Source organism: Trichomycterus rosablanca, chromosome 22 (genome assembly GCF_030014385.1).
Source record: "Trichomycterus rosablanca isolate fTriRos1 chromosome 22, fTriRos1.hap1, whole genome shotgun sequence".
Lineage (NCBI taxonomy): Eukaryota > Metazoa > Chordata > Actinopteri > Siluriformes > Trichomycteridae > Trichomycterus > Trichomycterus rosablanca.
In genome coordinates, this window is record NC_086009.1 from 5,510,098 (window position 1) to 5,522,919 (window position 12,822).

A 12,822-nucleotide genomic window follows, 5' to 3' on the forward strand; every position below is an offset into this window, starting at 1 on the left:
AAACCATGGGCCACACTGTGTGTTCCAAAAAGAAAAATGCAGCTAATAAACGCTGTTTAAAATTGTTAGTAACTTTTAATAAATAATTCCACCAGATCAATTATACTGCAAAAAAGTAATTAAAAAATATTTCACTGCATATTTCAGTTACTACTTCTACACAATGGTCCTTATTCTTCTAAGAACCTGCCAGTCTAGTTCACGCTGAGGAACACCGAGACCAGCTACCCCTTTAGTCAGATCCTTTCTTCCCTTACAGAAAACGCTTGCCCAAATACAGGAAGACCTTCAACTCGCTCCTCCTTAAATCTTATTGGCCAAGAGGAAGAGAACAGTTTGTCCCCATTTCCTGCTTCTCAAAACAACCTGACACAAGCAGCTTTAAAATATCTTTAATATTACCACTGGAAAGTGGAAAGTGACCAAACCCAGAAAGAGTCCGGTGACGTATCAGATGGATCTGGCCGTTGTGGTCATGCATTGCTAGATACAGGGTCAAATGTTTTGTTTTTTAATCTGCCCTAATATAACAGATTCAAGGTGACAAACGGGCTAGGTAGGTTGGTCAGTGGTAGCTCAGCGGTTAAGGTACTGGACTTGTAATCAGAAAGTTGCTGGTTCAAGCTGCCAAGTTGCCACTGTTGGGCCTCTGAGGAAGGCCCTTATATTCAGTCATAATTGTTAGTCTGCTAAATGCTGCAAATGTTAATTTTATTTGTATGCAAAGAAGATATTTAACACAGATTGAGTTCTTTTTTCATTTCAGAGTTCATTTTTCTGATATGGTGTTTGTACAGCTGTAAAAAGATATCATTCATTTAAATAGATATGCTCAAAGAATTTTAATAACTCACTCTTTAATCTTGTACTCGGAATCAAAAAGCCTATTATTTCTACTCATTCCTGCTGTTGTACACACTGTTCAGTTTTGTTCACGTGAACATAAATGTGTTCGTGTGTGTTATGACTGTGTTCTAGGAAACTAGCTGTAGTTAATTTGATTTAGACATGCCTGGGCGTAAGAAGGAATCCATCCTAAGTGTTTCCTCTAACACAATGTCAGGGTCAGATCCCACATGCCAAGGAATGTGACTGAAGTAAAAGGCATTTACGGCATGCTAGCAATGAGGTCAGTGGGCAGCTTGGTTTGCTTGTGTATGAAGAGGCCTGAACACATTCACTGTTGGTGTGATGTAGTAATTGTCTGACCACGACCCTGTTTTTACTTTTAAATATATTTTAAAACTTTTAACAAGGGTATAACTGCGGTACACCAAGTGCTGTTGGTGCTTTTCATATATAGAAGTATGAAGTCAAAATATGTGTAGACGTGAGGAGAATTTGTGCACTTGACATTCCAAGTTTTAAGTGTTTGAATTCTTGTTTTATGTCACTGTATTAAATATTTACATTTATAAATAAGTTTAAGTTACTTTAAAACGTCTCCTGTGAGGGAATTGCTTTTTTTTCTCCAATGATTGTGTCGCGTCCTTCATCTTTGAGGTCTGTGATAGACAGAACATACAGCGACACTGCCATCTAGTGGCCAACGTGACTGCTGCAAGAATATTTAGCGTCAAAATGTGTTTAATTTTGAACATAATTTGATTAATATAGAACAGACTAATCATGGTTTTTTTAAATAAATGTGCATTTTATGATTTTATTTTATTTATCTTTAGTTCATGTACTTTTATAATTATATAGATCATATTTATGATGAAACAGAAAAAAAATCATGACTTCAGAAATCATAACCCAATAAATCCCAATGCTGCAGACAGATTTACATTTGCATTACAGATTTAATTTGATACTTTTTGTTGGTAAGAATACTAAGCTTACATTTATAAGTTTACTTTGAACAAAAATAGCCCTCAGCTTATGTATTTGCTATCTAAAAAATAATATAAAATGCAGAAACATACTCATTATATACATAAAATATTTACAGCTTTGATAAATAAACCAATACTGCTCAGATTTAAACTTTACTCCAAGAATAGAATAGAACACTGTAACAACTACCTTTAGAAAAGTAAACAGAACATGAGTCAGATAGGGCTGGACAATATTTTACAATCATTATAGACTTGTATTGTGTATGCTGTTAATGAATGTCAGGGCTTTCAGATCGTCATTTACGACTCTTTTCTTTACCATATCACCAATTCCAGTGTGAACTAAAAGGAGGCACAATCAGATAAAAAAACCATAAGACTATATTCATGAAGATTTTCTTTGCATTAGTCAGAAAACACATTGATGTTTGTTTCTTATTTGTTGCATGTGTTTTGGGTAGAGTGTAAAAAAACTCAAATTCAAAACTCAAATCATCTACTACATACTTAAGGAAGCAGAGAACATAAACGATTTTTTCAGATGGTAAAACATACAGTACGTGGGTTTTCTTGGTAACCAGCATTATTCCTTTGATTTTAAATGAATTAATTGTGGTGCTGGATTGTGCAGCAGAATTGGTAAGTTTTGCTTACATCTAGGAAGAGGGCTGTTGTTGGAAGAACTATTTTGTTTTTGTTAAATTCTCCCAATGCACATATTTACTTAATGAAAGATTTTTTACTCACAAGAATGCAGTCACATTTTGCTAACTGTCATTTGACTCCATCTCTAATATGAAAAAAAAAAAGAACATGATTTTAAGCAAGTTAAAAAAGCGTAGGATTTAAATTCAGTTTAAAATATTCAGTACACATGACATGGGCAGTATTCACAAAATAGCAGGGGATCTATTGCTTGAACAGTTAGCACTTATAATAATGAAGCAGCATTCTTAGCAGAGCCAGTGTACAGATGAGCAAATCTGACCTTTTATTTTACGTTCTGTGCACCAAACACTAAAAACAGACTTTGATTTTTATACATTTAACTTCACAATATACTTTAGAAAATTACCAAGAACAGAATATACAGTGTAAAAATGTAAAAAATATGCTTATTGCCTGTACATCAACACACACCATAAAGTCCAGTCACTTCTTTTCTCTTTCTTTTGGTTATTTACATTCTGTCAGACCTGCTGATTGAGAATGTGTGTGTGCGTGTTATTTAAGACACAGAAAACAGGAGCTAAAAATAAAAGAAGAGGGTTCTTAGTAGATTTTTGAGAAGGAATACTCTCTACACACGCACACACATTTGAGGTGAAAACAAGGACATTTAAAGAGGAATAAGAGTCAATGTGGACAACAGTCCAGGCTTTTTAAGTCCAACCTTGTCCTCAAAGCCTTCTGTCTCACAAAAAGAAACGAGCAAACAAACAAAAACAAATAATTATGTTTCTTATTTTCTAATTTAAGGTGGTGAGCAGGGGGAAGGAGACCAGCCTCATCCTCGCTCCACGTCTCAAGTCCTCGTTCGTCTATAGAGCACTCACACAGGCCTAAGCAGATTTAGTGCCTTTTCATAGAAGAGACCTTCTTCTTCCTAGCAGCCAGCATCTCGTAGAATGGATCCCTGCTGATTGCAGCCCTAAAGAGAAAAAATAAAATTCAAGAAATTACTGGCAAGTAAGCAATTCAATAAATTAACATTTAAACTGTATTTTGTGTCAAGCTAAACATTTTGACACATTTGGTTAAAGGGCCACATTCTACACATGGTGTGAGCTGTACTGACATATGTGTTGGGATTTTTTAACACCTCACTATCAATGCTGGAAGGTGGATTGTGCACCTACAAAATGTAAAGGCCAGAGCACGTCTTTACTCACTTGATGCTGTTCATCCACTCGTCCTTCTCTTCAGTGGTGGGAGCAGAGATGCGATAGAACATGTGATTTCCCTCCACCACCCGTCCATCTGCCTCAGTCTTACACGCCTTAATCACTTGATCCTTATTGTCTGGTATGAAGAGCTCGAAGCAGTTCTGAGAAGCACACAGGTAATATTAATAATATACATGTGTAACAAAATGCAGTTTGATATGAAGTGCTTTGTTTAGGTTTTTGTTAAAGACAATGTAACTCAAATGCGTCCGCAAAATGTGGAACTGAAAATCACTTGATTATATTAATATATGCAGAATTTCAGTTGACCAGGAGCATAAGGAATCTTACTGGCTTCTTGTCCTCCACTTCACGGATGCTTAGATTTTCCAGTGGAATAATTCCTCTGGGTTCTTTGTCCTGGAAGTAAAAAAGCCTTAATTAACATTAGTGTGCAAAAATCCATTTTGGCTGAACTCACTTCCTGAAAAAGTCCTACATTTCTAGTTTTACTAACTCAACACCATTAAATATAATAAATAGAACAATTATTTGTCATATATTCATATACAGACATACGGTACAACAAAATTCTTCCTTTGCATATCCCAGATTGTTTTTGGAAGCTGGGGTCAGAGAGCAGCTGGGATTCAAACTCTCAACCTTTTAATTGTTAGCCCAAAGCTCCCCCACTAGACTACCACTGTCCAAATAACACCACTGTTTTACCAAATAGATATTTTAATACTAATTATTTTGCTGTATGGTAAAAACGTTTATACAAATGAACTATTAAACATCAGCAAATTGTAAGCATACTAGTGTGTCGATGTGAAGTGGGGCTATTTAGAAGCTACTTACAGTGGTGTATTCAAAGTAGTAAAGGCAGTTGTCTGTAAGGATAAACCACCGTCGCTTCCAGGTTTTGACACGTCCACCTGTTTAATGAAAGGAAAGAAGGTTAGTTCAACCACACTTTTACACAGCAAGGGAAGCTAAGACACCCAGCAGCTAAGAATGAAAAAGCCGGCAAGCAAGACAGACAGATGAGCGGCCTATAAGAGTGCTTCTATGAATTGACTGTTTATAACAACCTCAGGCACTTTTATTCCTCTCCCAGAAATAAAAGTGGGTAACACCCCTTTAATGCTGTGGTAATGGCCACCTTTTATTCTGACTTGCTTTACCTTTTCTGAAACTGCTGACTTTATTGTTAAGCAACTATCAGATGTGTAACAGCAGGGAAACTATCAAACAGCACTTTGCATTAGGTTATCTTACATATGGACTGCAAACCTGATTAATACTTGGACTTATGTAAAGCCAGAAGTCCTTTAAAACCACAACAATAAGCCCATATTTTAAATAAGTAACATAATAAACATATGGCTTATTTTGACTAACACTTAGCTAAAAGCCATTGCAACCCTAAAGTTTTTCCATTAAAAAATCAGCTGCATCATATTTTAGACAAAATAAATCAGCTTCAAAATGTCAAATGCATTAAGTCTGAAATCTAACTATAAAGCTGCATCAATTTCCTTATGAACTTTATTTGGATGAAAATGCCTAAGCAAGCAGCAGACAAATACACTGGTGCAAAAGCACAACAAATCCCAGAGCAAGCAGACAAGCTTTTTTCACCCATGATTAATGATCACTTAAAACAGTCAGAAGCGTATTTGTTCTGTGGAAAGCTAATCAGATCAAAGATCTGGTACGTAGGAGCGTGCTGAGCTGTGTTTGGACCCAGGCAGGAAAGTAATGGGCTGCGTAACTGGCATACAGATCCGTGAATACGGGGAGCTAGTAACTAAAAATAACATTCGAGATAAATATATATAAGTCTTGCTTGTTGTTATTGGCCAAAATCAACAACCCATTCTCACACTGAATTTAAGTATCTTCCATCCAAACATGTGCCAGTATAATATCAATACCACAAAATTAAATGTATTTATCACAGTGTTTTAAAAAAACATATTATTATTACAATTATTATTGATACAGTGTTGTAAGGAAGCTTAGCAAGCACTGGTCTTTGAATTCCTTTCATTACCATCTTCTGCAGCAGGATATAATCTGTACCAATGCCAGTATTTGGCTGGTCTGGTGTAATGTTGTGCCCAAAAGGAAGTTTACCCTTAGGCTTTCATTTAAAATGAGCAGTATCTTCTGACAGTGATGATGACATTACTGTATTTAAGTATTAGTTTTATGATTCTGAATGTTTTGCCAGTGAGTGTGTTTTGTGGCAAGTCACATGATGCCATCAGCCAATCACAGTTCCTAACATGGTGAGTATGGTTGATCAGCATCAAAATCTAGGGTCCAAGCATAATATATTATTGACCAGAGTCTCCAATGTCATACTAGATACCTGAATTGGCTGATGGCACCATGTGATTCCGAATGTATAAAAGAATATGTGATACTTAACATGCCTGCGTTCCTCCCTGCACCCAAACAAGGACAATAACTGAAAAATGCAATTAATCTAATTCACAGAAATCACTGCTGCTTTAGAATGCAAGTCTGGGGGGAAACATACTTTTTGGTGTACAGATAAGTAAATATTTTTACTGTTATAGTTTTATTATTATATGCTAAAGCAAAAATACAATGCTGAGAATAAAACAGCTGTTCATATGTTTAAAAGGGATAAATACTGTCCAAACTACCAATACTGTGCATTTTAAATACTGCAGTATATCGTATAATGAAATCAGCACATTCCCACAGTAACCCACAACTGAGCAGGCAGCACACGCACTCACACTCGCACACACACAAACAGCATTACTGACAGCATGGAGTACAGCAGCCCAGGCTTTGGTTCAGGTGCAGTATTACAAATGGGTCCAGATATAGCACAAACACGTAACGAGTGTTCTGATTTTCCACCAATCACACATGATAAACAGAAACTGGATTCAGCAGTTGGTTTTGATTAGGGATGTCAATGACTAACTGATAACCAACATAAGTCATTGTTCGACTAATGTTAATATAATAAAAGTATGAAGAAAGAAACTCATAAAAATCACAAACAAAAGCTGTTTGGAGTCAGTATGGCGTCTGACTGCATGTTAAACTCAGCACTGCTCTGTGTGTCAGTTTTTTAACATTGCTTTTATAAAAATAATGTGGATATTTTGCATCATGTTCCAGTATAAAGATAAAACTGTTTATTATCTTGTAATAACGACACATACTTTATATGTTGTCAGAAACATAAATGTTGTCAGAAAAACTGTTTTTTAATAAAGTGTGAAGTAATCAGTTAACCATCAACTAATGACGTTTGATTATCAGTTAAAAGAATTTGGAAAAATTTGCACCTCTAGTTTTGGTAAGTGTTTGGTACTGAAACCAGAAAATAATACTGCAGCTCCCAAAGTGAAAACAACGAAGAAATAAGATTGAACACCACAGGAAACAGTGAGAACTCTTTACTATAGTGGTCACATGGAACCCCAGAACCCAAAACCTAAGCACCCAGAGTAACTGCTTGATAATTAATGAATGACAGAGAAAACCACAAACCTAAAAATCAGCAAAAAAAAATAACAGACTCAAAAATGAAAAAAACATATAAATATAAAAAGCTACAGCAAACTAACTGGAAAACTTAATCAGCTTAAACAAGGAATTCCAAACACCAGAATGAGGAAAGAAAAAGAAGGCATGGCAGACCACCAGAAGCACCCGAAAGCAAGGAGATGGACTAGTTTGGTTTTCTTTGGGAAATGCAGTTGTACATACCTCCTGAAGAAAAACACAACAGCCAAAATCATGGGAACAAACGCACAAACGAGGAAGAAAAGAAAACAAAAATCAAATTAAATGATAAGGGAAAAAAATTATATCCATTGCATGCTGCTGATCAAAGGAAGTGCATTTTTATATATCAGACATGGAGGTGAAGTAAAAATCAACCAGCCTAAATAAACAGCAAAATTGTACTCGTTTTAGTCTGAATTAAACCTGAGAGGGAAAGCATTCCTGGGTGCATGAATCGTTCTGACCACAAGTGGGCGCTCCAATGTCAAAACACATGTCATTTATCAGTGATATTGACAGATTCTGAGTCGTAAACAAAACAGGCCAAATTGTTTTGTTTTTTTTGTCATCGGTGCACTCCTCATTACAGCCGCAGCACTCCTGATTAACACCCCAGTAGATTAAAAAGATCTGTTTCCCTGGTTTGGAAGCAACTTGAGCCCAAACAAAAAATAGAAATGGTTGTTTTGTGAGGAATCCTGAAAAAGAAAGACTAGATCATCATTAGACAGGCTGGGTTGACCAAAGGAACAAGATAAAGAGAGATGTGTTTTGCTGTATGAAAATGTAACCATATTCTCATGCAGCAGGACACGGCTCAGGAGTCCACCATGTAAAGTAGTGAGTGTGTGTGCATGTGATGTGTATGTAGAGCAGAATAAAAAAAGCATGTCATCATACATAAATACAATACAAGGCAAATGGAAATATTTTAAGCTTAAATCTTTTATACAATGGAGTCATTTTACCAGTTAAATACATTAATTCTGGATGCAACACGTCTATTACAAGATTTTGCTTGTAATGATTTGAGCTTGGTGCTCAGGTGGCACAGCGGTCTATTACCCTAGCACATTACCACAGGATTCGAAACTCAGCTATGCTATCAGCCGGCCGGGCGTCTACATACAAAGATGACTGGCTTTGTCTGAGGGAGAGGGGAAAGCTGAAGCCTTGCACTAGACTGGTGCCCTAGCCAGTGTATTCCTGCTTTTCACCAGTGTTTCCTAGTAACACAAGACCCACCCTGACCAGGTTAAAGCCGTTACTGAAAATGAAATGATAATTCTATGCCAGTTTGTCTTATACGTTTTGAATAACATTACCTTTAATTGTTGATTGTGTAATACCAGTTTGACAGTTACATATTGTCAGTAGTTTAATCAAACATTGCCAACATTTCCTGATTGTGTTGTTGTATCACCTTGTTATAAAACTCAATAAAAAGAAAGAAACTAAACATTGCCAACATGGTAACAAATGACAAACTTAATTTGATTATGGATGTGTTGCCCTGATGTTAGGTGCTCAAAATTGCTATATGTAGTTCTTATGTCTAGTAGAAACTGCATATTATATATTAAAAATTATAATTTGTAATTTGGACTGTTCCATCTGGGCTGTGGTCACAATGTGCTAAGTGACTCACCTCACTACTAGGTGCCTGCTTATACGCTTACATAAACATGTTCTGGGATGAAAGTGTTGGGGTTTGTTTTCTTTCCACTATTCGTTTCCAGCTCCCCTCCCTCCTTTGGAATCTTAGCGCTTAGTGTTGTGCCCCCTCTGAACCCTGATGGCACTGTATGAGACGCAAATTCAAGGGCTAGCATGCAAGACCGCTGCACCATCTGACCGACTTAGGATGAAACATTTTCAGCAGATTTTAATGCACATCCATAAATTATTAATTTGCTCATAGATATCCTTAAAGTCAAAACACATTCATTATTAATACAACAGTAAACAGTGTCCCTATTAGACAGCACTGCAAAAATCCATTGTTATAGTGAATCATCCAGTCATCATCCAGGGGAAATGCCAATGCAGCCAAACTGTTTACTCTGCCAGTTATAACTACTACTGTTAATATTTACGGGTACAATATGATCACTGTGTTAACTGTTTGATCTTAAATTTGAATGTGAGCTGTTTGCATTCACTCACCCAGTTTCAGCAGCCAGCCCTCCCGGTCAGGATTAAAGAAAGTGTGCGTGAGGTCATTGCCATCATCCTCTGGGATTTTAAATGGCTCATTTTTAATGCTTTCATACAGGTTCTAAAAAGGACAGAGGAGAACGCAATGCAATTAACAGGGAGCTCACATGAATCCTAAAAAGATACTTCAGGAAAAGGATGAAGTGATGGATGTTTAAATAGTGGTTTGACACTGATACTGTGATCTTTCATTACTTGTTAATTCAAACATGAGCAGAAAAATGGAATTTAAGAATTTTTTAGATAGTAGCAATATAGATGTGAACTGTATAATTTACAAGCTCTACATGCCCACGTGGGTAAGCACAGGTGTGGGTGCTTGTTTTTAAACTCAAGGGGACTTGAACAGTTATGTGAGTTTGTTAAGGAAAGATTAAAAAGACAGAGAATTGAGACAACTGACCCGTAGCAGCTCCTCGGGTAAGTCTCCACCGTCGTTGATGCCTCTGTTCATGGAGATAAAGCGCTCCACTGCGGGTTTGTCCTTAACATTGGGGTTGTGAAGGCTGGTGTTTAACATGATGATGGCGAAGGACAGGATGTAGCATGTGTCTGTACAAAGCAAAGTGAAAAAATTATGTGTTATAAGTAGAGATGGGACGATCGATCGGCTATGAATCGGTATCGGCCGATTTTTAATCAAAATATGCTATCGGCAATCGGCCGATATTTCCTAAAAGTAGCCGATCCGATCGTGTGATATATAAAGATCACGTTAAGTTAACAGCTCAGTGGATTGATCCAGACTTTGAGCTACAAAGCACCAACCATCACATCAAAATTCGTCAACAATCGTACAGAAACCACAGTGAAAGCTCTTCATGACCTAAAATAACATCATTAACGTTGTGCATCATACATATGATGCAATTTTGCTGATTGAAATATTTACTTTAAAAAGATAATTCAACCCGGTCACATCTGAGTCGATTCTATCAGCACGTTATATAAACTCCTGGTTCACTTTGGTAAATCGTAAGCGGTTCTTGCTTGTGATGTAGATGAGAACAGAAAACGTTACAGAGCCAATCAGAGGCAAAAGTTTATTCATTACCAAATTCGTTAGTTCAGGATCATCTGCTGAACTTTTAGGATCATCAGAAAACTTTTAGACGGAACGAGTCTGACTCGGTTACAGATCTGTGGTAGTAGCAGTTTAATTAAGCTTTTAAATTAAGCTTTTTAATGTAAAAGAGTCACACAAACTGTTCTGAAGTATCTGGTGTTTATTTAAAACCACGACATTTAATTAATAACAGTAAACACGGAGAGATAACCGAGAAGAAGAACTTACGCATCGCATGAAAACGAATCGACTCATGAATCACTTAGCGACACTAAACAGATCATCTCTTAAAGGCACAAACACACACACGCACGCTGTTGCGTTTGTCTCCGTTTTATCTTCACTGTGAGGCTCTTTTTAAGTTTTTTTTTCAGACTGAACTGGATAACATTAAACCTGCGTGTGTGTGTGGGCATGTTGCACCCCCCCGATCGGAATCGGCTATCGGCCGATCGCCCGGAAAGGAGAAAGGAGATCGGAGATCGAAATCAATGCCAAAAACCCTGATCGGTACATCTCTAGTTATACGTTTTTCCATCTATTACAAAAAAAAAAATAATAAATTTTTTATTGGCTGAAATTTAAAAACAGGACTGTTTCTCTTCGTGAAAGACAGCCAGGAGCCGTTAGCATTAGCTTGTTTATGCATGATAATTAAAAAGGCACAAATTGGCTCTGATTAGTCATGAGCACCTTGCAATAGCACTGTGTATTTTACCAAACCCTTAAGATGATATCGTTGACTCTACTCGTTCCTTACTGATAAAGTACACAGTAACACAGAAATCCCTTACCAGTGGACTGGAAGACTCCTGGGTTGCACTGGCAATAGCGTTGGGCAAAGGCCTCCATCATCCTATCGATCTTCTGCGCCTCACCTGGCAGTCTAAAACTCCATAGAAATTGTCTGCACATCGTTCATATTAGTCAGAATTGTGTGACAAACGGTTCCTAAGTAGCAAAATAAAAAGCTGTATGTAAATAAAATCACTTTACCTGAGCGCTTGAACCAGGTTCAGATCTGTGAACTCGTGCAGCTCCACAAAAGCGTGCAGCACCTGGATGTTGAAGTCATCTCTGTTGAGCAAAAAAAAAGCAGCTGTTACAGACTTAGCCATAATATTTACAATGCTTGAAATGCAGAGTAACCTGACAAACGTCACTACTGAAAGAATCAAGTCTTGGAGGAAAACAGATTAAAGCATCAGACTAGGGATGGCAATAAATTATCGGTTAAACGATCACCCACAGTATGCAAGCACTGGTTTATTTCAGAGACGATGCTGCTATTCTAAACCAATTTGACTGCTTCTCTTTTCATTATGTTTAGCATATTTAGTGCTTCTAATAACCTGTTTACTACCAGATACTCTTTCAAATCTATGTTCCGAATGTTAAACTGGTTCTGCTCATTTACTGTTCAGTATGCTTTCATTTTTAAGACTTCAAAGACTTGTCGATATGATGTGTTTCATATTTTGATTGGATGCTAAAAGCTTGTTAATTATTGCATCCCTACAAATGTATAATAAATAAATCCACTATAAATCTGTTTAAAAAGAGAGCACAACCCTTTTTTATTAAAAGCTTGATCTCACGTTTGACCTCTACTTTGCCAAAGCAGTGATATACCCAAGGGGGATTATGACACCACTAAAGTGCTTTCTCTCATAATTTCTCAGTGACCCATCTGTCTCTCTTTCCTCTCTGTTGGTATTTCAAGAACTAATCTGCACAGTAGAAATGCGGCCATTCTATTTCAGTTTCTATTCCAGTTCAGTAGATCCCTGAAACAGAGGTACCAATCTGCTCATGTATCTCATCTAGACAACGTGGTCTGTATCAGAGGGTTTGTTTTATTTGTACCGAGTTTGTTTTATTTGGCATGTTGGCATATGGCATGTTTAAGCAGTGCAAAACAAGTTATTGGGTGTTTGTTTACACCAAAATGAAAACACAATCATCTCATTCCTGAGAAAACAGTACACTAAAATTACATTTATAGCATGCTCTCTTTAGTGCACTGATGATAAATGCATTTTTAGCATCACATAGTAACAAGCCTGGCACACACACACCTCTCTCCGAGGTAGTCTCCTATAGCTGTCTTGTTCAGGCCTTCACCCTTGTAGAGGAACTGAGCGATGTCATCACTGGTGTTTTTCAGAAGGTCATTTTCAATCAAGAATTGGATCCCCTGGGATTGAGCACATTGGGTCAAAGTGTCAGTAAACTGTTCACCAAGCCA

The 12,822-nt window shown here is 37.0% G+C and overlaps 1 protein-coding gene across 3 annotated transcripts in view; it reads right to left on the minus strand.

Moving 5' to 3' along the window:
* Positions 1 to 2,802: 2,802 nt before the first annotated feature.
* cyth1a (cytohesin 1a) overlaps positions 2,803 to 12,822 on the minus strand; it is a 36,827-nt gene continuing 26,807 nt past the window's right edge. For all 3 annotated transcript variants that reach the window (XM_062985106.1, XM_062985104.1, XM_062985105.1), the window contains exons 5-13: positions 12,653 to 12,771; positions 11,571 to 11,651; positions 11,369 to 11,481; positions 9,912 to 10,060; positions 9,458 to 9,569; positions 4,589 to 4,665; positions 4,079 to 4,147; positions 3,734 to 3,888; positions 2,803 to 3,492 (exon numbers count right to left, since the gene is read on the minus strand). In XM_062985106.1, coding sequence (XP_062841176.1) covers positions 3,414 to 3,492; positions 3,734 to 3,888; positions 4,079 to 4,147; positions 4,589 to 4,665; positions 9,458 to 9,569; positions 9,912 to 10,060; positions 11,369 to 11,481; positions 11,571 to 11,651; positions 12,653 to 12,771 — 954 coding nt within the window. In that variant the 3' untranslated portion in view covers positions 2,803 to 3,413. The remainder of the gene's footprint in view (positions 3,493 to 3,733; positions 3,889 to 4,078; positions 4,148 to 4,588; positions 4,666 to 9,457; positions 9,570 to 9,911; positions 10,061 to 11,368; positions 11,482 to 11,570; positions 11,652 to 12,652; positions 12,772 to 12,822) is intronic.